The sequence below is a fragment of the Leucoraja erinacea genome, chromosome 28 (genome assembly GCF_028641065.1).
Source record: "Leucoraja erinacea ecotype New England chromosome 28, Leri_hhj_1, whole genome shotgun sequence".
Classification (NCBI taxonomy): domain Eukaryota; kingdom Metazoa; phylum Chordata; class Chondrichthyes; order Rajiformes; family Rajidae; genus Leucoraja; species Leucoraja erinaceus.
The window spans coordinates 14,914,137-14,939,663 of record NC_073404.1 but is presented as its reverse complement, the minus strand read 5'-3'; the positions used below and the strand labels follow the sequence as shown (position 1 = coordinate 14,939,663).

The window sequence follows — 25,527 nt, the reverse complement described above, 5'->3', positions numbered from 1 at the left end:
CACTAGACAGTACTTGACATATAACATACTGAAGCTCTTTTTCTCCAACAGGTTTATCTAATTAGAGGCCATACTTTCAATGTAAGGGCAATAATCTCAAGATAAACCCTTAGTCATTTAGAATGGAGGTGAAATAGGCTCTGCGGACATTCTGGGTCCTTAGAATTCTCTAAAGATGCCCAAGTGATCTAAAATGTCACCACAATCATGTTAATGATGGTGCATGTTCAAGAAATTCAAGGAATTTTGTTTTCCTTCTGTTTGAATTGTAATTTGAATTTTCACTAGCCTTCTAGTAGTCACGACAGGTGTTTTCCACCTTCTACATGGCACGGAAGGCTGCCTCACCATTCAGTGTAATCCCAGACCTTATCATCTCTTGTGCGCCAGTTCCACGTAACCCTCAATTCCTATTCTATCCAAAAAATATCTACCTCCGCTTTAGATATCCCCAATGAATGAAGAATCAAGAATGTTTACTTGTCATATGTCTCATTAAATGACTATCCTTATCCCGTAACCATGTCGCTTTGTTAAAAATTTCCTCTGGTGGAAACATCTTGACCTCTACCGTGTCATGCCCTTCAGGATCATGTACGTTTCAGTAAAGGGCCTGTCCCACTTACGCGATTTTTTTCGGCCACTGCCGGCACCTGTCATAGTTGCAGCAGATCGCTGAAAATTTTCAACATGTTGAAAATCCAGCGGCGACCAGAAAAAGTTACGACTCTTTTGGGTGACTACTCACGATCATACAGGCGTCGCCCCATGTGTCACATGGAGAACATTCAAACTCCGTACAGACGGCATCTATAGGCAGGATCAAACCCAGGTCTCTGGCGGTGTAAGGCAGCAACTCTACTGCTGCGCCACTATGCTGTCCCCTGTAATCTGTACAGGTGTATATAATACTTCCCAACCTCTAAATCTTGCACTAACGGCCAATATAACGGTAATATACAATATAGCGCCAAATCCATGTGATTTATTTCTAGACTATACATTAATTTACAAACCACTGTCCAGAGAAATAACTTAAGACTCTTGTCCTCCTGTGATGGTGTACTAATGTGACTTTATAAATGTCTTTACCTGTAGTTCTCTGTACTATTACTACATTTTCTCTCCAAGATAGGGTGATGTGAACATTAAAATACTGTTTGGTCTTGAGCAATTTCAAGGAATAAGTTCAGGAAGGCGTTGCCAAGATAAAGTTTTATGTTAATGGGCAAAATGCAGCTGACTCATACAAGCTGCATTCCATCAGCCCAATATCAAGGCATGGTGGTTCAGAGATGTACTGGAATGCATGGATTTCTGCCAGTAGAATCAGTTGATGCTTGTAAAAGATGGAATTATCTGAGGGAGGGAATCGAGATTCGTTTGAATTTTTGAGAATTCACCTCGCTACCCTTTGTGATCTGTTGCTTGCTGACGTTTAGAGCGTCCAGTGGTGCGAGGGCGCATTTTCTGTTTTTGTTTCGCATATCTAACGTCTGTAGTTTTAAAAATAAATAAAGTTCAGCTGGTTTACTTCTGGGTTATGCTTGGCTGCTGAACTAATGCGTCAGTGCTGATGCCACTGACGAGAGCCTTGGTGCAGGTTGGTTTAAGAGGCATTGGATTAATGGTGTTTCTGCTTTTGTTTTAAGTGTGAATTGATGGTCGTCAGTGATTCAATTGGGAAGAATGAAGCCGTTCTTGTCAATCTGCTTTGGGCATTGCAAGGTCATCTCCTCTCCTGGTGTTACCTACAGCTGAAGGAAAGTGACGTCTTATCTGTTCAACATGCAAGAGAAATTCTCCTTAACTGTACGTGCTACAAGTTTTACGCTCGACTCCTGCTGAACAAAGAGCATCATCCAAGTGTCTTTCCCTCAGATTTGAACTATGTTTACACATTCTGTTCTTTTGAGTAATATTTGGGAATCTGCCTTTAGATTATCATAAATTCACAACAGACTTAAGCAGTGCCGGATTTAGATGAAGAGGCTGTTCCACTTGTGAGGCCCCTCCCAATCCCCCACCCCCACGACCAATGGAAGATGGTCCACCAGATTGACACCGATTTACAGTCGAGCGTGGCCAATGAGATAAGGGGCTGGAAAGCTACACTTATTTATTTATTGCCAGTGCTGGTGTCGAGTTATCGGCTTAAAACATTATTATTCTGAAATGGAGGGCAAGGAAAATTACTGAAGGGTTGTTTAAAGACTACAGTGCGTTGTCAAAAATATTATACACCTTGGCCGGAGGCCCCCTGGATTTCGAGGCCTTACGAAGCCTAGTGGTAAATCCGGCTCTGTAATTAAGCCATTTGGCCCATACTTCGCCATTCTCTCTCAACCATTACTAATCAAGAATCTGTCAATCTCCACTTTAAAAATACCCAATCACTTATTTACTCGTAGTCATATTTCTTAGTTTATTCACCCTGCTTTGGTTTAATTTCCCATGCACTATAAAATTGGTCTTTGTCCCCAAACATATTAAAATAAAATACATTTAAAATAAAAAGTATAAGAATCAACTCAATGAAACCTCATTAAAATCAATAACCAGTACTCAGTATGGATTTTCTGATGTCATTTGAATCTCACAAAATATTTTTGGGGATTTTAATGCAACATAAAAATTAAGAAAGAACTTTTGTATTGACATAAAGCTTTCACATTCTTGGGGTTCCTGAATGTTTTGTGATTAATTTATAGCTTTAGGTGATATTGTTATTCAATGTAGGAAAATGTGCAGTGCAAATGCCACTAAAAACAAGATAGTTAAATTATTAGTTGTTACACTTTTCACATTGAATATTGACTAATAGTCTCCAAGAACTCCTCAAGTTTGTTTGAACTGTTGTGCTTGGGTGGTACACAGATTTGATACTGTGATAGAGATATTAGGCCAGATTCTGACATTCCAGGTTGAACACAATCAACATTTGTGAGCGAGTATATTAATTACCAGATGATAACACATATTTTTCAGATTTGATCCAATTAGCATATTTTCTTATTAGAGACTTAATTTGTGGCTAGTAATGCTGAAGATTGTCCTCAAGGATCCGACCACAATTTCGACTGACCCTGAACCATAGTACTAAGGGACAATTGCATTGTCACAAATGCAGCATTTTACATTTGTGGGATTAATTGAAGGACAATGACAACATCATTCTCTACCAACTGGTCATTTGTGCACTACCTGGCAAAGTAACTGCACTTCTAACTTCTAAAGTGATATGTTGCCTGAAGCACCCTTTGTATGTCCTGAGGAATGGGCAAGGATCTTCAGTGTGTAAATCAGGTTTGCCGTAATTGAGCGGTGAAAGGCACCAGGTTTACTGTGTACTGCAAAACTTTGCATTATTTATATTTCTAGATTAAATATCCAAGTAGGTCTTGCCTGATTTCCCATCAGATTTAGCCTTGGTTGGTTGCTTCACATCCCATTCCATAAAAGATGCATACAGAAGAAAAATTGTTGACTGCTCAGTGCCATGTAACTCGTGTGCAGGCATGAGCTGTGATTTAAAATGCTTTTACTGTGTTTAGTTGTTGTAAAATTCTGGTCATCTCCTACCTGACTATTTGGAAATCCTAGTGGCTGGTGTCTGGCTCAGCAGGTGATATTTGCTATCCTGGATCTGTTACTTGACGGGACCCCAGTTCATCTCCTACCCCCTGAAAGTTGCCATGACACCAGTTTCCATACTCCACGCAGACCCGACGGGGCCTTTGCTCCTGCATGGTGATTCTGAAGAATGAGCCGTGTGGCTCAAACCATATAGTTGAATAAGACTATAATTGTATATATAAACTCAATTCCATGGGATCCATAGATAATATGTGTAGGAGTAGGCCATTTGGCTCTTCGCCCCAGCGCTGCCACTCAATGTGATCATGGCTGTCATCCACGATCAGTACCCCGTTCCTGCCTTCTCCCCATATCCCTTGACTCCGCTAGCCCTAAGAGCTCTATCTAACTCTCTTTTGAATGCATCCAGTGAATCGACCTCCACTGCCTTCTGAGGCAGAGAATTCCACAAATTCACAACTCTCTACGTGACAACGCTTTTCCTCAACTCAGTTCTAAATGGCCTACCCCTTATTCTTAAACTGTGGCCCCTGGTGCTGGACTCCGCCAACATCAGAAACATGTTTCTTTCATCTAGCGTGTCCAATCCCTTAATAATTTTATATGTTTCTATAAGATCCCCTCTCATCCTAATGTGTCATCTCAGGACGGGTTAGCCTTTTTCTCTAAGTTGCATGTCCTCCTTGATTGGTGAAATTTTCAGCTAGAGTGTACAGAATGCCATAGACCAGAAACAGCTGATTTATTATTGACCATAATATTGTCCAACAGATGTCAAACGCCACATCTCCAGTGCATCCAATGTCTTAGATTTTCTGATGCTGAACTGCAGTGGGAATAAGATCATGGCAAAATTGAATGACTCCTTTCTTGCTATGGCAACTAGACAACTGGTAAGTGAGTTATTCTAAAAATAATTTAAATTCAATGTTTTCAAAAATATTTAAAAAATAATGTAACAAAATTATTTCTATAAAATTTTCCATAATTATGGTGTATAAATTATTACATTGTAAAAGAGAGGTAATAAACCTGGTATATTTCAGTTTTCTATTTTCCATTCCTAGGTCTAGCATTGCATTTATATTATTAAGCTTGATTATAGATTTTATTAAATGGTGAGGTGAGAAAAACATTTTTCCACACAGAGCGTGGTGAATCTGTGGAATTCTCTGCCACAGAAGGTAGTTGAGGCCAGTTCATTGGCTATATTTAAGAGGGAGTTAGATGTGGCCCTTGTGGCTAAAGGGATCAGGGGGTATGGAGAGAAGGCAGGTACATGATACTGAGTTGGATGATCAGCCATGATCATATTGAATGGCGGTGCAGGCTCGAAGGGCTGAATGGCCTACTCCTGCACCTATTTTCGATGTTTCTATGTTTCTATGAAAATCATTAAAAAAACTGTGGCTACTGGAAAGAGTGCTCGAAAAGCAACCATTATTTAACTACATCTTGCAGCTTATTGAGCAGTGAGAACAGTACCTGGACATACACCTTGAATGGCGAGGGGCACAGAGGAACAAAGTGACCTTGGTGTTCAAGTCCATCAATTTTTGTTGTTGCAGGTAATCTTTATTTTGGAACTTTCGAACTTGGAAATCCCCCACTGTGATCTGCTGCAAGCTTTCGCTCCACTGGCTAAAAAGTTGAAGATCCTCTGCTGTGAAACTGGAGATGACTTTAACAAGGTAGCGAGCGGCCTGTATCCAATGTATTTCTCAATCTGTCATAGGTCTGGCCAATGCCACGTAAAGGTGCTTATTGGGGTGGTGCGGAAACTCTGCTTCAAAAAAACTTTTGATTTTGATTAATAGCTTGGTGGTGAGAACTTGGAGAAATCCGAGGAGCCAGTGTTTCTCAGGATGTGGAGCATGGAGTCTACACACAACTATGAAAATAATAGTCATGCAACGACAGTTTTTGTTTGTCCGGGTGCAACATTGTTTGAAGTGGAGTTTGATGAAAAATGTGAAACAGAAAAAAGGTATTGTTCAATTTAAATTTCACCCGGAAATTCTGCCTTTTCATTTAAAATGATGTATTTTTAGACAGGGTTAAAGATTTATGATCCTTCAGTACTTCATTAACAGAGGATTTAAGATGGGGGTGGGGGGTGGATGACCCTGGGAGAATTGGCTAATTGTTTTCTTGATGGTAACTTTGCTTCACCATTTACTTAATACTTTAAATACATATATTTGCCTTCTCAACTTGCTTATTTTTCTCTGCTTTAATTCTTAATTTGTACGCACTTTGGCTCACTTATTTTTAAAACCAAGTCCTGCCTCAAATGATCACGAAATAATCGGTGATTAATATTAATTTATCTTCAATAATCTACTTTGTCTTTGACCACTATGATCTTGAAATCTTCTTGGTCTCCAAAGAGCCAAATTTATATTTGATGATTCTGAAAGATTGTCTCTTCTAATAGATTATCCAAGGTGCAGTGATATGCTCATTGTATCCTCCTTGAATAATTGTTGCAGCTGAGTAGTAGCCTTGTTGTTTCATGAAGCTGTAGAGAATTTAAAAACCATGCCAATTTTCAGGTAATGAGGATCACCATGCCTAATCCTACCTTCTACCACCATGTCTAGCACTGCAGGTTGTGAGGCTTCAAGAACACATCTATGAACCTTTTAAAATATGTAACATTTCTGTCTCCACCACTCATTTAGGCATGAATCCCAAACTTCCTCATCGCTCCTGTATTCTTGCACAGTTATCATTGAACCTATGCAGCTGGCTTTTTACTCCTGTGCTAAGTGAAATAAATATTTACAAAATCATTTATCCAGGCTCCTTATAACTGTATGAACTGTATGCTCCTTTTCCTGGCTAGTGTATCTGGTTACAGAATGGTTGCTTCTACTCTGTGCATTCTGAGATGTCTGATGAGGTCGGTCTGCTATCTGCAGACTGCTACAGGTCAAGGCAGGAGAGGCCCGATGGAGGCACACAGTGTGGCACACAGCTTCCTCCATTTTTACTGGACTTTGTTTGCTTCTGTCTTAGGGACTAGAGATGCTTCTACTTCGTTTTAACCCGGTCATGAATCAAGAATTATTATAACTCATTAGGGATGTTACACTTTTCAAGGAGACTTTGAGAAATACTTAGAATTGTTCCCCTTATTTGCACCTCAATGGCTTCGTACTCATGACACAGGGCGGTGGAGGCCGGTTCTCTGGATACTTTCAAGAGAGAGCTAGATAGGGCTCTTAAAGATAGCAGTGTCAGGGAATATGGGGAGAAGGCAGGAACGGGGTACTGATTGGGGATGATCAGCCATGATCACATTGAATGACGGTACTGGCTTGAAGGACAGTACCTACTCCTGCACCTATTGTCTATTACCAAATGAGATGGAGTTTTATAAATGTAATTTGGTTCCCTCATTTTTACAATAATTGGATCATTTTGTAGCCATCATTACTAAGACGTTTTTTCCAAGTTCCAGTTTGTCAACTGAATTTAAATCCCACAGCTGTTGGACATGGGATTTGTAGTGTGGCCTCTGGTTTGTTAGTCCAGGTCTCCAGAATACTAGTTCAGTAAATTGATCACTGTCCTAACACTACCCATATTGGTGGACATAATGATTATTCTCCATTGCTTTTATGTTCCAGTGAATAACTTGACAACGGCTTGAAGTTTGGTGTCCAAATGTGTGTGCGTGTCATTTGTTTACTGCATTTCTGACTGAGGCGGGAATGGAGGTTGAGCAGATTCATGTATTTCTGGAAATTATTGCACTGCAGAGGGAGATTTGTCAGCACTGAGTTTGAATCACCACTCGAGTGGCATCAAGACCGTTCAGCCCCAAATAAATTGGCCATTTTCTTTGCCAGGTACGATTACTTGGAGTTTACGGACTCCAGAGGAGTGAAAGTGCGTTATGATGGAAAGGTTGGGACAGAGAAATGGCCAACGGTAAGTTATTTGGTAACAGTTTTTTTTGTTCATTGCATATTTCAATCTGCACTATTAGATTTTTTTACTTTAGGTATATTACACACAAGATATTTAAACCCCTTTATGATACATTGGTGATTTATCAGATGAGATGACCCAGCAGATTTCAAATATTTGCTCAAAGTAATTCATCATTTCTTTTTGTTCTTCTTGTACATATTAGAATGCAATCATGTTCACTTCTAAGGATCAATAGGTAGACACTAAATGCTGGAGTAACTCAGGTCACACTGAATGGGTGACTCGAAACGTCACCCATTCCTTCTCCAGAGATGTTGCCTGTCCCGTTAGGTACTACAGCATTTTGTGTCTACCTTCGATTTAAACAAGCATCTGCAGTTCTGTCTTACACACCTAAGGATCAATATGTCTTCCCTAATGAAAACAAACCATTGGTGATGGCACTAATGAATAGCTGTGTAAAACCTTGCTTACATCTTTTTTTGCAGTCATTGACATTTAAATCAGGCCCGAGGCTGCAGTATCTCTTCCACTCTGACAACTGTAACAATGAGTGGGGATACAAGTTCATGGTGAAAGCATATGGTCTGCCAGATGTGCGAGTACCTTGGGTTGCAGATCTACAGCTGCTTGTGTCTCGACTAATGGGTTGTCTTGCCTCGCGTGCGCTGTCTTTGAACTCAACCTGTGGTAAGTCTATACATTTCTACAGTTAAACAAATTTAGGAACAATTTATGCACATTCATAAAAGTTTACCAACACCTATAGTTATATCAATCCTGTTATTTGGCCACCTATGTGCATCATTTAAGAAACATGTCATGTTTTAATTTGTCCTTATTGTAGAAAATAAAAGCTTAAGGTGCAGGAAGTATAACGGAGTGGACGGAAGATTGGGACACTTACAGAATCAAAGATTAAGCATAAATTGGTCTTTTTTAGGTGGCAAAATATAATAGATGGTGCGAATTGCAAGAAAGTGACTTTTTTTTAAGATCTAACTGTGGTCAATAGAGACTGAATGTCTACGACTTAAACGTTCCATAGGGTGGCACAGCGGTAGAGTTGCTTCCAGCCAGAGACCTGGGTTAGATCATGACTATGGGTACTGTCCGTATGGAGTTTGTGCTCTCCCAGTGACCGTGTTGGTTTTCTCCAGGAGCTTCGGTTTTCCTCCCACATTCCAAAGATATGCATGATGTAGATTAATAGGCTTCTGTAAATTGTTGCTCATGTATAGGATGGAACTAATGTACATGGATCGTTGGTCGGCACGGACTTGGTGGGCTGAAGGGTCTGTTTCCATGTTGTAACTCAAAAACAAAAATGTTAACTCTTGACTTCCCTCAAATGCAGCTTGATCTGCTGAGTGTTCCAAGCCTTTTCTGTTTTTATTTTAGATTTCCGCCATCTGCAGTTTCATTTGATTTTTCACAGTTTAATTGATGACTTATGTAAGAAAATCCTTTGCTAATATTTGGCTATCTTCTCCTTCTTGCGTTTGAGGCAGCGGAGGTTATGTAACGTCCTCCAGGCGCTGCAGCCAGTTCAATGTGCTGTTGTCGAGGGCCATGAGGTCTACCTCTCCACCAGGGGGGCGGAGGACAGCGCAGTCAAAAATGACGTGCTGCGTTGTTTGCTGGTCTGCTCCACACACGCAGGCTGCTGATGAATGCAGCCCCCAGCGATGCATGTTGGCATTGAACCGGCGAACCCCTGTACAGAGCCGGTTCAGGGCGACCCACTCTTTGCGGGGCAGGTCCGAACTGGGTGGGGCTGTGGTGTTCGGTGCAACAGTGAATTGCGGAGGTCACGAAGTCTGTTCCCAGCTGGTTCTCCATGCTCCTAGTGTGTTGAAACCGGAGCCACAGAGGGTCGCTGCGTGACGGGAGAAGGGGCGACGAGATGACAGGCGTTGAGGTCCCAGTTGCTGTGAGTCCTGGGCGAGGTGGTGCAGAGGATGTTTGGCATCCGACGGGGCCTTGCACACCAGCCTGTGAGTGAAATACTCTCTGCGAAACTTGGCGGGTGCGATACCTGCGAACACCGGCAGAAGATCCGTCAGAGTAGGGCGTAGGCAGCCGGTGATGATCCACATGGTGTCGTTGAGGATGGCGTCTAGCTTGCTAGTATGAGCACTGCGGCACCAAGCTGGGGCGGCGTATTCAACGCGCTGTACACGAGTGCAAGAGCACTGGTTCGGAGAGTAGATGTCCTGGCACCCCTTGATGATCCAGTCAAGCAACGCAGGAGGTTGTTCTGCGCTGAGACTTTAGCACGGAGAGCTTCAAGATGTTGCTTGTAGGTTATCTGCTGATCTAGTTTCACCCCGAGGTATGTAGGAAATGGGTTATTGGGCTATGACAAAGTAGTACAATTTAATGCTTAACTCGGAAGTGGAGCTCCACTTTCTGAGCCAAAGCTGTGAGTTCACACTCTCACCACAAATGTGAGCATCACATAGGGCCATACGTCAAGTAGTACTGAAGATGGCTCTGCACCATCAGAAGATGGCTCTATACCATCAGAAGATGGCTCTGCACCATCAGAAGATGGCTCTATACCATCAGAAGATGGCTTTGCGCCATCCATCGGAGGACATGTAGTTCAGTCTGCACCCTCAAGTGGTTGTAAGTTCTCATGGCATATTTAAGATCATATGGAATAGAAGTAGAATTAGGCCATTCAGCCCATCAAGTGTGAGCCATATGGTTGATCTATCTCTCCCTCCTAGTCCCATTCTCCTGCCTTTTCCCCATAACCTCTAACACCCGTACTAATCAAGAATCGGGTCTCGACCCGAAACGTCACACATTCCTTCCCTCCAGAGATCCTGCCTGTCCCGCTGAGTTACTCCAGCTTTTTGTGTCTTATCTTCGGTTTAAACCAGCATCTGCAGTTCCTTCTTGCACAAGAATCTATCTATCACTGACCTGGTCTCCACAGCCTTCTTTGGCAAAGAATTCCACAGATTCACCTCATATGAGGAATAACATGACCCCCACATGTGAAGAAGGCTCCACAATTGGAATCGGCCACTGATTTCCCTCCACAGATGCTCTCTGGCCCACTGAGTTCCAGTTTGTTTTCCACTCAAGGTTCCAGCTTCTGCATTCTCTTGTGTCTCCACGTCTAGCCCCCGAGCTAGTATTTATCTCTGTTTTAGTAACACAATATTGAATAATTAGCTGTAAAGCACTGTGAGATACAATGTTCATACTTTACATAGTTGAGTCACTTCCCATTGAAATGTTAATAAAGACATTTTTTCATTTATCTTTTTTCTGTGAAGGGCTGTTCCCTCCTCCTGAGTTACCGGCAGAGAAGGTTACTTCTGTCGTGGAATGTCGGCTCTGGAAACCCATCTTAAGGCATGGAACCTGTGCAGGAATAAATCCATGCTCAGCGGGAACAATGGACGACACATCAGCAGAAGCTGAGCTGGTAAATTCAATTGTGATTTTATGGCTGGTCTCATTTGTTCAGCTTCAGAGATAAATTAAGCATTTGATGAAAATAAGGAAAAGGTAACCTTAATTTTATCCTCAATCCTTCAGAATATTAGTGAGCTAATATAACTAAAGCTGTTTAAGAAGGAACTGCTGATGCTGGAGAATCGAAGGTTACACAAAAAAGCTGGAGAAACTCAGCGGGTGCAGCAGCATCTATGGAGCGAAGGAAATAGGCAACGTTTCGGGCCGAAACGTTGCCTATTTCCTTCGCTCCATAGATGCTGCTGCACCCGCTGAGTTTCTCCAGCTTTTTTGTGTAACCTAACTAAAGCTGTTGATGATTCATTATTTCTAAAACTTTATTTTTTTTTAATTGTTTTTGTCATCTCACCTTTAATTACCTCGAAGGCATTAAAACCTAACTTGTAGCATGGACATGTACACCAAAACATACAGGCTGGGATATCACGTTACCAGATTTATTCAGTTTAGTTAAACCTGATAGTGGGATTTGATTTGGGATGACCTGAATATTTGGGGTGCAAACAGTAGTCTAATTGGGAATACAGTGTGAGTGGCCCAGTTGAGTGCTTAACTGGAGGTGCTGTCTCTTGACTCCAGCGACCTGTGTTCAATCTTGACCTCCAGTGTGGATTTTGTATGTTTTCCCTGTGACCATCTAGTGTGAACACCCAAATCATGAGCTGGTAGGTCAATTGGCTGCTGTAAATTGACCCTAGTGTGTAGATGAGTGGTAGAAGCTAGGGTTAGCTGATGAGAATGTGGAGAGAATAAAATGAGTTACAGTTGTATTAGCATAAAAGAGTGCTTAATGGTCAATACGTACTTGGTGGGCTGTAAGACTGATTTCTACGCTGCATCTGCCTGACTGTTAGAATAATAGATGTGCAGACAACAAAAAGAATATAATGACGTTAAGATGGGGGTTTACAACATTCCTTTAAGAATCTGTTTAACAATGACAGGAAAATAATACATCGTCACAGAGAGCATCATTTGTGGACCTAGTGCCATTTCAGTCATGTAAAAGCTACTTTGAGATTTAAGTATATCTTAAAGTATAAGTGTGGGTAGAAGCACATTAGAGAACCCTGGAATTGGGTTGTTGTTAGGGAGGACTTGGTGATCATTTTTTTGTTCTAAACAAGAGTATCTTACAGCTTTGAATTTTGATAGTACACAAAAATGCTGGAGAAACTCAGCGGGTGCAGGAGCATCTATGGAGTGAAGGAAATAGGCAACGTTTCGGGCCAAAACCCTTCTTTATACTCCACTTTGAAATTTGATATATGAGGCGAGGAAACTATGCCAAGTCTTGTATCGACCAGGTTTAAAATTTAATGGAATGGAGCAGAAGGTAATAAGCCTGTGGGGAATAAAGGGTGGAGAAAATGCATGGTCTCCATTTTGATGAACACATTTATGAATTCCTGCATAGCTTAAAGATGTCATGAAGTGACAGGGGAGAAATGATTAAATTTGGGTTGATAGTGGGGAAAAAGAAGCTGGAGATAATTTTATTTTATGAAGGCTCATGAAACAAATGTAATTGCAGTTTGTTGTCCTATCTGGAAAGAAATGTTTGTTTTCATTATATTGAAATAACTCTTTGCACTTGGTCGTAGAGCAAGAATGATGTTCAGAAGTTCCTGGTCCAGGTTGCTCTCTGGGATTCTTTGCAAGATGATGTCCCTGACTCTCAGACTGACTTAATCAAGAAGTTTCTGAGCCTTTGCAAGAAGCATTCGGCAAGGTTGGAAGTACTTAGTGGAATTGGCCTTGGGTCAAATGTTGACCAAGCTGTGAACGCTGTATTTGCTGCCATGATATACCACAACCATGATCTTCACAGTGCACTGAGAACCTATGGTAAATTGGTCTTTTTTGGAAAGTAGTCTGTTAAAAAAATATATTTTTTTTAACGTTATTAAATTAGATTGCGGATTTGGCAGTATAAAGACATTACGGGAAATGCTTGCAATTATAGCTCCTTCGAGCGTATTCATTGCAATTAGTCACAATAATAAAAACAAAAATAGCGGAAGTACAAATTGTGATTGTAGTTTGAATTTGTGCAGAATCTACCACATCAATACTTGTTCTGGACTTTTCACCATTTTGCATTAAATTGCCCTGCTCATCCAGAGCTTGCACAGTGCCCACTATCCTGCCAAGAAGCTTGGCATTAAAACAGTTACTATACTTGCATACTCTGTACCAAATTGGCCAGGAAAGATGTCCATTTAAGTTTCTATGAGGTTTTAACGGCGAGGTAATTCTCTACTGACAACCAATCTCTCTGCCACAGAAAATTAGCTCATCATTGCGCATTCCTATTCTTTCAGATTTTAATTATTACTGGTAATTAAAAACAAAACATTTTTTGATCGCACTTTCTGTCTTTGTTTCCTATATTTGAGTTTATAAACAGGTAAACCGACCAACGCATTGCCTGATTTTCAATTTGGTTCTCTAGAAAGATTTATTAGTTAAGATGACACACAATTGCTTTCAATTTGTCAAGAACCCTGTAGAGGGCACCAACAGCTTTTGATTTGCAATTGCCACAACTTCTAGTGTAAGAGAACAGGACGACTTTCATCATTGATTTCAGAACTTGGTTCATTAGTGGATGTGTTATACATTATATTATCCTGTGCTTGGATATTATAGGTAGACAAAAGTGCTGGAGAAACTCAGCAGGTGCAGCAGCATCTATGGAGCGAAGGAAATAGGCAATGTTTCGGGTCGAAACCCTTCTTCAGACAGAAGGATATTGAAGGATATAGCTTTTATCCTCCCAATTATGGGCTGTATCTGGAGGCAGTCAATACTCTTGACAGGAAGAATTCTCCAGATATTCCATGAGTTGAATATTTCCTGTCCCCCTTTTGACAAAACACTGCACATTTGATTGAGTGAAGCCCTTTCTAATTTAACTATGTTACGTTTTGGATTTACTCATTGCATTCAGCAATGCAAAACAGCAATGGTTTTACAAAGGAACCTAATTCTTTATTAGATCCATTGAATTTTCAGTGGCTGTAGTGAAATTTACACAGTGCCCATCCATTTGGCTGATGTGCAATAATTTGGCACTTGTGCATTAACTTTCAGTACCTATTTGTTTCAAAGTGTGACACACGTAATATGGTTAAAGTGGAAAGGGCTCCACTGTACTTGACTTATTCATCAGCAAACTTGATCAATTGAGCTTCCGAGGCCAGATCAGAAATCAATTAAAAACAGAGCTAGTTCTATCCCTGAGCCCCGAGTCAGCCACAGTTTTCTTTCCCCCATTCTTCCCTCTCGATCTTGCACCCCACCCTCCCTCCACCCTTCTCTTCTTTAGCTTGCTGAAATGTGAAGAGAAATTAATCTGCTTTGTGCCAAATATAATCAAAGGCGCAGAATTATTAACACTGACAGTTGAGAAAATGTTTCTGCTTAAGAATACAGTGTGGTCTGTGCAAAGTTAGGTATTTACCAAAAACAAAACCTCCAATCTTGATATGTTATGGTACTATTTTCACATATGCACCCAGGTACAGTGAAATTCATTTGTATATACATATCAGTACAAGTATCACTATACATAAGCACAGATACATATTAGATAAGTATGTCAGATACAGTACAAGTATATATCAGTAGTACACTGAGATGGTATATAGTCGCCAGTTTTGTGCCATTCTCAAGTCCCAGTTATTGTAATCTTAAACCAAGCCCTTCAAAATTTGTATGAATTTGTTGCGAGCAACTACTAATGTTTTATTGAAGATAATAAGATAATTGCAAGCAATTGATCTGGGTTGAGATTTTCGCTCATGTCTATTTGGAAGGCTTTTAATACCTGTTGCTTACATGATCTGGCACATTACATTTCCAGCACAGATGATTTAATATTTTACAGCTTGTAAACATCAGAAAATATGTTGCATGCAGTTCAGTTACAACTATTGTGAACAGCTGTAGATGATATTGCTATTTTGCCACAACCAGGTGTAGATGCTCAGATGAACTTTATTCCTGACTGATGAATGTGTTGGCTGATTCTGATGGTAGAACACAATAACGCAAAGCAATCTGTTATAATAGATTGGTTTCACTCATTCATTCCTGTTTCTCCATTTCTATAGTTGCAAGCGGAGGTGCCACAGGATTCCATGATGAAATTGCAGAAGTGTATGCATTGGCTGAAGGAATGAAAACTTGGATCGTAAGTTTAATAAAGAGCAACAATTTCTTCAAATTACATTTATTATTTTGGGATATCATGACATTACTTTGAAGCATTAACAAAGAGTAAGCAAAGGTGCTGCAGAAGATGTAATAGATATTCAAAAGCCTCATGAAGAGCCACTCCTTATACTCTGTAATACAGAGTCTCTGTAATACAGCCACTGCAATACAGCACAGAAACAGGCCCTTTGGCCCCCAATGTCAATGCCGACCATCAATACTAATCCCATTTATGAATACCCTTCCAATGCCTTGTGATTCAAGTCCTCATCCAAATACTTTTTGAATGTTACATTCTATTCCATTGCTGATGTCCTAACCTACCTCATTTCAGATCTTGAACTGTTTTTCTGCACTCTGCTATTTTTCTTTTTCATGGCCTATTGTACTTGTGTAACTAATGAATATACTCGTGTATAGTATAATTTGACTGGAGAGCATGCCGAGTTTTTCACTATCTCGGTACAACAGGAATAAACCAATACAATAGATATTGGAATCAATAATGTACATGGCAAACAGCAAGGCTTCTAGCACTGATCCTAATGGTACATCAGTCACAGGCTTCTAATCATGAAAGCAACCGAACTTTGGATCTAATTTGATGAGATAGGTTTGAATCTCATAGGATCTAATTCATTGTGTGGAGTCAGGGCTACTATCTGACTGAACAGTAAGTGGCAAAAAAGCAGAAAATATAGAGCAGAATTTAAATGTACTCGCATTTGTAGAAGGCAGGAAGTTTTTGATACCAATTTGTGAATAGTGATAGCAAGACTGTCAGAACATATAAAATGGCATTTTGGTAGGATAAATGGGGCCTCAAGTTGCTTGGAAAATAAGCTTGAATGAGGTAAAGATGGCAAAATTAGGCAAAGATTAGGCAAAATTAGGCCGAATGAGGCAAACATTCACTGATAGTAAATAGTAAAGTGGGTTAAGAGGCTCTGCATATGGAAACAAAGCACAGGATTAATTTCTCAAAGGTTCAGATTAAACTCATCATTACCTTTATGCGTATAAATCATGATTTTCATATTGATGTCAGAACTAAGGAATTATAAACAAAAGGAAAGACAAAGCAGGGTGGTAACCCCTTTGCTGGAAATAAAATGATGAGTGATGCATTACAATTATAAAAATAAGTTCACATAAAATGCGTTCTCCTGTGGGAATTTCCAAACTAGGATTCATAAATGTGTAATGGTCACTGTGATGAATTTATGAGATAGCCTGGTTGGTGGAGGAGGGGCAGGTATGCTGACCATAGGGGAACAGTTGCAATGATTGGAACACAAGAAAATAGAGGCAGGAATAGGCCATTCAGCAATCAATATGATAGTGGCTGATCTATACTGGCCTCAACTCCCCGTCTGTGCTAGTTCCTCGTGACTGTCAACTCCTTGATCTTCCACATATTTATCACCCTGTTAAATATATCTAATGATCTGACCGCTACCATTCTCAGAGGCAGAGAATTTCAGAGATCTGCTACCTCGCGGAGAAAGAAAAATTCTACCCAGCAGATTTAAATGACTGGCTCCTTACCTGATATCCCCTTGTTTGTGACACTTCCATCAGCAAAAACATCTCAACATCCACCATATTATTTCTCTTTAGCTTCTTGTTTTCACAACAGGTCTCCCCTCCGTGCACTACACTCTCCACCAGGTGTGGGTACCCTCTGTCTCTGCTCTTCCACTCCAGGCCTCCCAGATGTGCCATGAATCTCAACTCCACTTCATTTTGCACCAGATCCACACAACCAGCACTTCTTCACTTACCTGCGCCAGTCTGAAAAAGGGTCCCGACCTATAACATCATCTGTCCATTCCTGCTGCTGATGCTATCTGGCCTGCTGAGCTCCTCCAGCATTTTTGTTGTTTGCTCGAGATTGCAGCACCTGCAATTTCCTGTGTATCCATGAACACCTCCTGCAGTTTGAGAGTGTTTCAGCCCTGACCAACGGGGAACTCATTTATTAATGCTTCCAAGATTTAGCTCGGCTGATGTTGCCTTGGTACTATGAGCAGTTATGCTCAACTCAATTTGGTTCTTACACCCATGCCAGGATTGTGACAAAGCTTGGAGCTGAATATTGGCTCGCAGTTTCTTGCCTAATAGCTGCCACTTGATGGCCCTGTTTATAGTTTGTACATTTGTTACTTTGAAAAGTGGAAGGAGGGTTATTAAGATTTAAAAATTAGAGCAAGTATCATTATAGTTGTAAAATTTGATAATTGTAAACATTGATAATTAATACAATATAGGGTAACTACACAGATATTTCCATTGCACACTTAATGTTCAGGATTCTGTGTTTGAATGATACCAAGTGGACTCAATTTTCTTTTCTTCAACCCCATCCTTACCCATAACAAGATGGAACGTAAACAGAAATATGTGATGATGATCAGTGATAAAGAAGAAGCGCAAGACGATGACAAGATGAACCCAGAAAATATCAGTGAGTAAGATTTAGCCAATATTCCCAATCCTATAGACATTGGCATAGATGGACTCTGTTGCAATCACATGATTTCATACCGTATTGCAATGAAAACGCCTGAATAAACAAATCAGATAATAAGTATTGTAGGCTTAATTCCTTGTCTACGGTTAAAGCTCCTAATTCCTATTTGTTGAGAACTTTCATCCATGTTGTGCTCATTGTAAGGAGTTTTTGTTAATGTGCCAGGCAGAGGAGGCAGGGGTTGAGTACAAGCTATTTCCCTAACCTGTGGTTCTCTACCTTTAAATGAGGTTCACATGCACTGGATTGGAGGTTGGTATACCTTGTTTAATTGTATGTGCCAGTTTCTAAAATGTGGTAGGTACCAATAGGGCTAGAAATGAAAACAGTTGTTTATGCCTACCCCACCAACCACCTTGTAAAGCCCCCGGGTATTGGTGGATGTTCGGCAACTGTGGCAGTGCTTGAATGCCATCACCTCCACCAAGGCAAAATCAGGACGCAGCTCATGTGACAGCTCAGGAGCGGAAAAGACTGGAAAAAGTTGTGAACACTGCCCAGTCCATCACCTGGTCTGACCTCCACCATCGAAGGGATTTATCTGAGTCGCTGCCTCAAAACGTCAGCCACCATCATCAGAGATCCACACCATTCTGGCCACACACTCATTTCACCCCTGCTATCGGGAAGAAGGTACAGGAACCTGAAAACTGTAAAGGTCCAGGTTCAGGAACAGCTTCTTCCCTACAGCCATCAGGCTATTAAATACTACAACCTAAAATAAGCTCTGAACTACAATAGACTACTATTTTTTTGTTCTCTCGTTTATTATATTGTTTACTGTGTACTATGTTTACATGTTCTGTGGTGCTGCTGCAAGTAAGAATGTCATTGTTCTATCTAGGACATATGACATAAAACACTCTTGTCTCTTGATCTTTGTGCTGGATTCCTGCCAGAATTCCAGAGAAAGTGTCCATGGTATTGTTAATAAGTGCTGCTAACTTGCAGTTCATCGGTCTGTACTGATTCATAGGTAGTGGTCAGATTTCAAATAGAAGTGATATCTGATCATTAATCTACTTTTCCATTTCTTTGACCTTCACTCCATTAGTTTGCACAATTTTCTTGGGGAAAATGAACATCTCACTTTTAATCATCTCTTGTATAATAGTCTTTATTTGATTTTAAAACACTTGAGTCAGTGAATAAATCAGATAACAAATGCAAATGTCCATAGTTTCTATACTCCAATTGAACATGAACTAAGGCATTAACCAAATTCTGCTCAGCACCCCTGTTTTTTTCCCCCATTCTGCCCCCTCTGCAAATTAAAACTGACTTTTTTCCCTCTGTCCCAGTTCTGATGAACAGTCTTTAACCTGAAATATTTTAACTATTTCTGTATCCAGAGATGCTCCCTGGCCTGCTGAGTGTACCCAGCATTTTTGATTTTTATTTCAAATTTCAAGTTATTTTTCGAGTAAACATTTAGTGTTCGCTTGTAAATGACGCCCAGCTATTTTAGGATAGTCTAAATAATAAGGAACCTTCTATTAATGCACAGGAGTGGTATTTTGGAATAGTTATCTGATGTGGCTGTAAGGCAGCTATTAAAGCATTTATACCAATCATATTAATAGAATGAATATTATATTTACTTACAATTTGTAACTTTGTCGAAGTAACTTTTTGATATTTTCTAGATGAAAACTGGATTGGGAAGAGCCTTTTGCTATTAAAATTTGCCCCATTACCATCAAAAAATGTTGATTCTTCATCTGAAGAGAAGAGAATGGATACTTTGCCTGAGCAAGACGATGGTTTGCCAAAGTCCGCCAATCTGCCGGCACAGCTTATTTCTGCAGTCCACTCTACCGCATCACATGAACCAATTGTACAATCGCCAAACACAGTGGACGAAAAAGCCCAGCAATCAATCCCTGCCGCCACAGCATTGAACGATAACGTTGATCCTGCTGAGAGCCCAGCTTCTTCAGTGAGCAGCACGCTCAGTGAAAATCCTGTATCTCCTTATATTGACCTTCACTCTCCTTTTAGTTCCAAACCCAAGGGCTCATTTAATAAAGGCCGACTTAGATTACTTTCACTCAAGTCCATGGAAGAGTTTAAAATTGTCCCAATCCAAGACAAATATCCAATTTTGAAGAGCATTTTGGAGTTTATGAAGGATACCAACATTTCATCTGAAAGGTAAGCTGGTTTGGTCTTCAAACCAAAGGAAACTACTTGAATAATTGTCTGAAAACGTGCATTTAGAGGAGATGCAAGTTTGCAATGCGGGGGGCGAGGGTGGGGAAATGGAAAGAAACTGATTTTCTTTCAATTAAAATTTAATTTACCAACCCAGACTGTCGCAGGAACTCATTCCAAGTCTCCTATCTGAAGCAGTAGTAGCTAACAGAAGGAAGAGGGTTAGTAAATAGCAGTTTGTTCCTGGAGATTTAATATGACCAAGCCTGTTTCTATATGCAGGCCAGATGCTGAAGGCAGGAAATTGGTTTCAAAGCTCAGTGCAGATTGCAATGTAAGAGCTTTAGCAATGGGAGCAGAAGTTGGCATAGGGCCCCTGGAGTCTGCTCTGCCATTCAAGATCTTGGCTTTGACTCTTTTTTTTTTTGCCTGTTCCCTATAAACCACGATTTCCCCTGCTGATCCAAAACTATCTGTCACAGTCATTTAATTACACGGCCTTTACTGTTTTCTGGCACGGAAACTTCCAAAGATGCACAGCTTTCTGAGTTGCAAGGTTGGTTTGACCATAACCTAAATGCCATTGATACCTGCCTTTGTGAATTACTCAATGTGATCATTAAAGCCACTTTTCAGCTGAGGGCTTTGATTCGGAGGATCGCCCTCACCAGATTGTAGGAATCCCTGGTTCGTGACTGATCCAAATGGAAGAATAATCATCTGGGCATGGGGAACCTCGAGTCACTTTTTTTGGAAGTGCGTAGAAACCCAGCAAAAATCAAATGGATTGCAGCACATTCAGATGACCACCCCCTCCCGAAAAACCCTCCCCAGTTTTACTACCTACACTGGTAGCATGGTTTGTGGGTCTTCGCAGTTTGCGTGGGCAGGGCCAGAGGCGGATTGAAAGGAGAAGAGAGGGAAGTATACAGGAAATAAGGGTGTTTAGAAGAATAACACCTTGTACTCTACCCCAACCAACCCCCCCCCCCCCCCGATTGTCAAGTAAAAGGTTGGCATTGTCATATTCCCAGAATATTGCCCTTCTGATTAACCACTTTAAATGTACACCCCTCCATCACCAGTACACTGTGGCTGCACGGTGTACTATCTACAAAATATGCCGCTGTTACTTGCAGTGGCTGCTACAACTGCACTCTCCCCCCCCCCCCCCCCCCCCCCATATCCCCCCCCAGTATGCTGTGTCCATCACTTGGAAGAAAGAGCAGTAGTTACATCGAAACATCACCTACAGGTTCCGCATCAAGACGCCCACCATCCTATTAAATTAACTATATCACTGGTCCCTCATTATCTCTTATCCTTAACAGTATCTTTACAAGAGGACCGTAATAGTTCACAAAGGCAGTTCGTCACTACCTTCTCAAAGGGCACTTGGGGATGGGCATTGCATACTAGTCTTGACTAGTGTGTAAGAGGGAGCTGCAGATGCTGGTTTACACCAAAGATAGACACATAATGTTGGAGTAACTCAGTGGGATACGCAGCATCTCTGGATAGAAGGAATGGGTGACGTTTTAGGTCGAGACTCAAGTCTGAAGAAGGGTCTCGACCCAAAATGTCGCTCACTCCATCTATCCAGAGATGCTGCCTATCCTGCTGATTTACTCCAGCATTTTGTGTCTTATCTTGTCTTGACTGGTCTGGATCACAAAGTTGAATAAATAAGGCATTGAGTTTTTACATGCCAGCACTTTGTTTTTCATCCTCCTGGGACTTTAAACTTTGAATCAAAAGGTTTTTCTTTGATCAGTATAGATGTGAATGCACGGTGGACCAGTATGAAGTGATTCATGCCTGTTCTCTGCCGTATGCTCCCAAGGGACGGAGCAATTTGCGGGGCTCACACAGGCTACTGATCCCTGCAATAAAGACATCTGGGGGGAGACCCACGTGATCTTATATAATGCTTTGAATTCGGACACTTAAATAGGATATGCACCATTATTTTTAATACCTGCTGGAAGACACTGTTCTTGAACTACATTCAACCCTTTGTGCGAAAAAACCTGAAGTTTGATTTCAACAAATTGGCAGATACTTCTAATGCGAGTCATTTTGCAAATAAGTTATAAGACATCAAGTACTGCATATTAGAGGCAAGTGTATTTACCAAAGTGTCAGTTGTGTTTTTATTTGTTTTTGCCCCGATTGCTCTTATTACTTTGCTTTAACATTAAAAAAAAAAACTTTTGCAGTGTTTTGCAGGTTCTATCTTTGCGGAAGGCCCAGGCCGAGAATATCATTAATGTTCTCCGTGCGGTTAGCGAATGCCTGCAATCACTCGGACAGCCTCATCTCTTCCAGTTCTCCTGCATTCTCTTTCTGCAGGAAATGTTAACCTGTCAGAAGGAATTGATCAGGTATGGAACGACAACGGGCAAAGTAGACTTGGTGGGCCGAGTGGCCTAATTCTGTTCCTCGAACGTATGAGCTAAACTTTGTGAACCTTGATAATCGTGATTTGCAGCAAATAATTCTGAGCTTTGGTTGTGATCTTCTACTTAGCTTAATGATTTTATTACTATTTAGTAGTGCGTTATTTGTACTGGCTATGTGTAGAATGTTCTCATGTAGAGCAAATGTCAACCTAATGTGACTTACCTAGTAAATTTTAGTAGAAACTCTAATGCATCCATAGGATTGATTTGCACTTTGCTGAGACATTTTGTAAAAGCCTTTCAGAAAGAAACTGGTAAGAGTATAATGAAACCATTTACCCGGAGGAGGAAGTCCAGGTGTTTGGGATGATGTCAGGATGCATCTCCTCAAACAAAGGCGAGGGGATGTAGAAAACACACTTGCCTCTAAAGTGGTTGAGTCTGGTCTTGTGAACCAAATATTAAAATTAATAGATTATTGTTATGAAAGGATATGAATAGAAGGGAACCAGGGAGAGGAAATGGCATTGTATAATTAATTATGACAGAATGGAACGGTGAAGCTTGCTCCTATAGCCAAATGTCAATTTGTTTCATCTATTTTGCCTTGCAAGAATTATTGCTGTAATGCTTCCTGAAGATGGAACCACTTCAGCAAAGCATTCATCCATATAAATAAAATTTAGGGGAGTTATGAGAATTTGCAAAGTTCTATCTAGACTCTGCAGAAAACTAGATTGAGGTTATTTTTCATCATTGAGTGGCCCTGAGATATTTCTCCATCCTTTGTGTGGGAGATCTCATGGGTTTGTGTATTGTTCATACCCGTGTAGTCTAGAATGCAATCTCCCATTGTCAAGACCACTCAAAGACCATGCCACACCTTTGCAAACTTGTTTTATACAGCTTTTTTAAAGGAGGTTGAGATGACAAATTTGCAAAGTAATTTGATGTGTATTCAAATACTGATTAGCTAAGAAGAAACACTTTTAATGGCAATAGGTTGATTTATATAATTATAAGGCTCTGCTACCTAGCTTAGAAGGCCATCTTTAAATGTGAGCTATGATAGTAAATATTTGTAGGGCATTCAACTGTGGAGCATCATAGCTGATTCAGTGCTATCCTTAACATTTCCTGATTTTCCAGTGGTGGAGGTTGAGTTGGAGCTCTTGATGCTAGTAACGCAGAGCTCTAATGTAGTCGGGCAGGAATCCTTTGAATTTTCCCCTTTTATCTCTGGCAGATTTATTGTTGCTAAGGCTAGTGACAAATCTTGATAGCTCAGGCTGGGGTCTGAACCTGCTGAATCTGTTATATTTGGTCTATTTATATGCAGCTTTTATTAATTTCTGCCAAAGTAAATATGCTGAATTGTTGTGCATCAATTCACTTTTATTACACAGCATCTTCACTTTTATGCCTGCGATATCTATTCTGCTGATAGAAATATCCTTGTCTGATCTTGTTTTGATTCTGAATGTTCTCTGAAGTATTTTAAGAAGTAAATGCATTTACTTTGGTATCCCATGAAATATGAGAATGTGTGGGAGGTGGCATTTGATTTTTAATGATGCCACTATTTCCAGCAAACATTATTACAATTATATGATTAATGACCAAAATAAAATGTTCCATGATTTCTTATCCTGATGTACTTGAGTACTCCTCCCCCCACCCCCCACACTCCTTTCCAGCATTAAATAGATAACGCCTGATCATCAAAGGGCTTCTGTATTATTTATATGAAAATAGTACCAGAGGGGATTTGAAAGTCATCTGTATTATTTTAAGAATAAAGTAAATGATTGGGATCGGGGAGAGTGCAGAAGGATTTGTCCATATATTTATTTGTGAATAGCTTTAATTTTTTTTTAAGCAACTGAATCAGATCATTAATATTTTCTTTTCATGAGTAGACATTTTGAATTTAACACCTAAGGTGACAAAGGCCAGTAAAATGGTGGAATAATTTTACAGCCAACATTCCCTTTAACAAAACAAGAATAGTTTTTTTTTTGCACAAAAAATCAAAATATCGAAATGCTTAAAATATTGACATTAACTAATCCCATATGACTGTGCTTAGGATGCTTCAGTTGTGTGAAATACTCAGTAGGGTGTAGTCCTGGTGAATATATTAAAAAAAAAAAAAAAAAAAATTGTTATTAATTTATGCTATTTTATTTGGAGCTGATTCCACAAATGATGAAAGAGAATTTAGCTGGTTAATGGCAATGTTGCCTGAGAATAATAATAGTCTAGATGCACGGAACCTCCTTCAGGTGTTACCTGTTTAACAGCTTGCCACCTGCAGTTGGGCTAAGAATCATCATCTTAGATTATATCCACAGAACCCCATATTGGATTTCAATTGAGAACTTTAACTGGGCGAGTGTGGCACATTATGATCCCGGTTTAGGAATTCTTCCTGGAAAATTGACCAAGTCATTAACTTGTCAGTTATAAGGGGGGGAAAACAGCAGCAGGAGCAGAAATATCCAATTTGAAATTATTATTTGATTCATTCTACTTTGAAAATGGGTACAAATGATTGGATGTATCTCTAATTTGGGTTTGAAATGTAAAGAATATTCCAAAGTTTTATTATTTTGCAAGTATTTTATTTATCCTGCTGTCCTAAAATACAACTGTCTGAATCTCAAAGGTATTTTTTGCCAGTTAAACTATCATCACTATCCAAAAGCTGGTTGATGTTATCCTGTCACAGATGTGATTTGTGTTGCTCAGCAGAGTTATCTTTTGACCTCGTGATTGAATTCCTGCTTTCTCAAGGGATTCCCATTCCATGCATGGAGTTACACTGCTGGCTATCCTAACCCTTTGAAAAATAAGCCTTCCACATTTTCAACACAGTACAGGATGCTTTGCTCACTTCCTCTAAATTCTAACAAAATGTTAGAATGTATGTTTGTGAGCAGCAAAACGATTCTCTCCCTTGTGCTTGGTATTCTTCTCCGCCAAGATTCTTTGCTTCACTTAGGATTGCACTCCACTTTGATTTGGGCCCTGCTTCTCATTGCATAGAAACATAGACAATAGGTGCAGGAGTAGGCCATTCGGCCCTTTGAGCCAGCACTGCCATTCAATGTGATCATGGCTGATGATCCACAATCAGTACCCCGTCCCTGCCTTCTGCCCATAGCCCGAAGAGCTCTATCT

The 25,527-nt window shown here is 40.3% G+C and overlaps 1 protein-coding gene across 4 annotated transcripts in view; it reads left to right on the top strand.

Annotated features, from left to right (window-relative positions):
• The window catches only part of zzef1 (zinc finger, ZZ-type with EF hand domain 1), a 149,512-nt gene that overhangs the window by 52,916 nt on the left and 71,069 nt on the right, over positions 1-25,527 (top strand). For all 4 annotated transcript variants that reach the window (XM_055657837.1, XM_055657836.1, XM_055657838.1 and 1 more), the window contains exons 19-30: positions 1,653-1,812; positions 4,369-4,490; positions 5,166-5,288; positions 5,415-5,584; positions 7,455-7,536; positions 8,028-8,229; positions 10,833-10,984; positions 12,639-12,882; positions 15,153-15,232; positions 17,638-17,722; positions 19,435-19,942; positions 22,162-22,326. In XM_055657837.1, the coding sequence (XP_055513812.1) occupies positions 1,653-1,812; positions 4,369-4,490; positions 5,166-5,288; positions 5,415-5,584; positions 7,455-7,536; positions 8,028-8,229; positions 10,833-10,984; positions 12,639-12,882; positions 15,153-15,232; positions 17,638-17,722; positions 19,435-19,942; positions 22,162-22,326 (2,093 nt within the window). The remainder of the gene's footprint in view (positions 1-1,652; positions 1,813-4,368; positions 4,491-5,165; positions 5,289-5,414; positions 5,585-7,454; positions 7,537-8,027; positions 8,230-10,832; positions 10,985-12,638; positions 12,883-15,152; positions 15,233-17,637; positions 17,723-19,434; positions 19,943-22,161; positions 22,327-25,527) is intronic.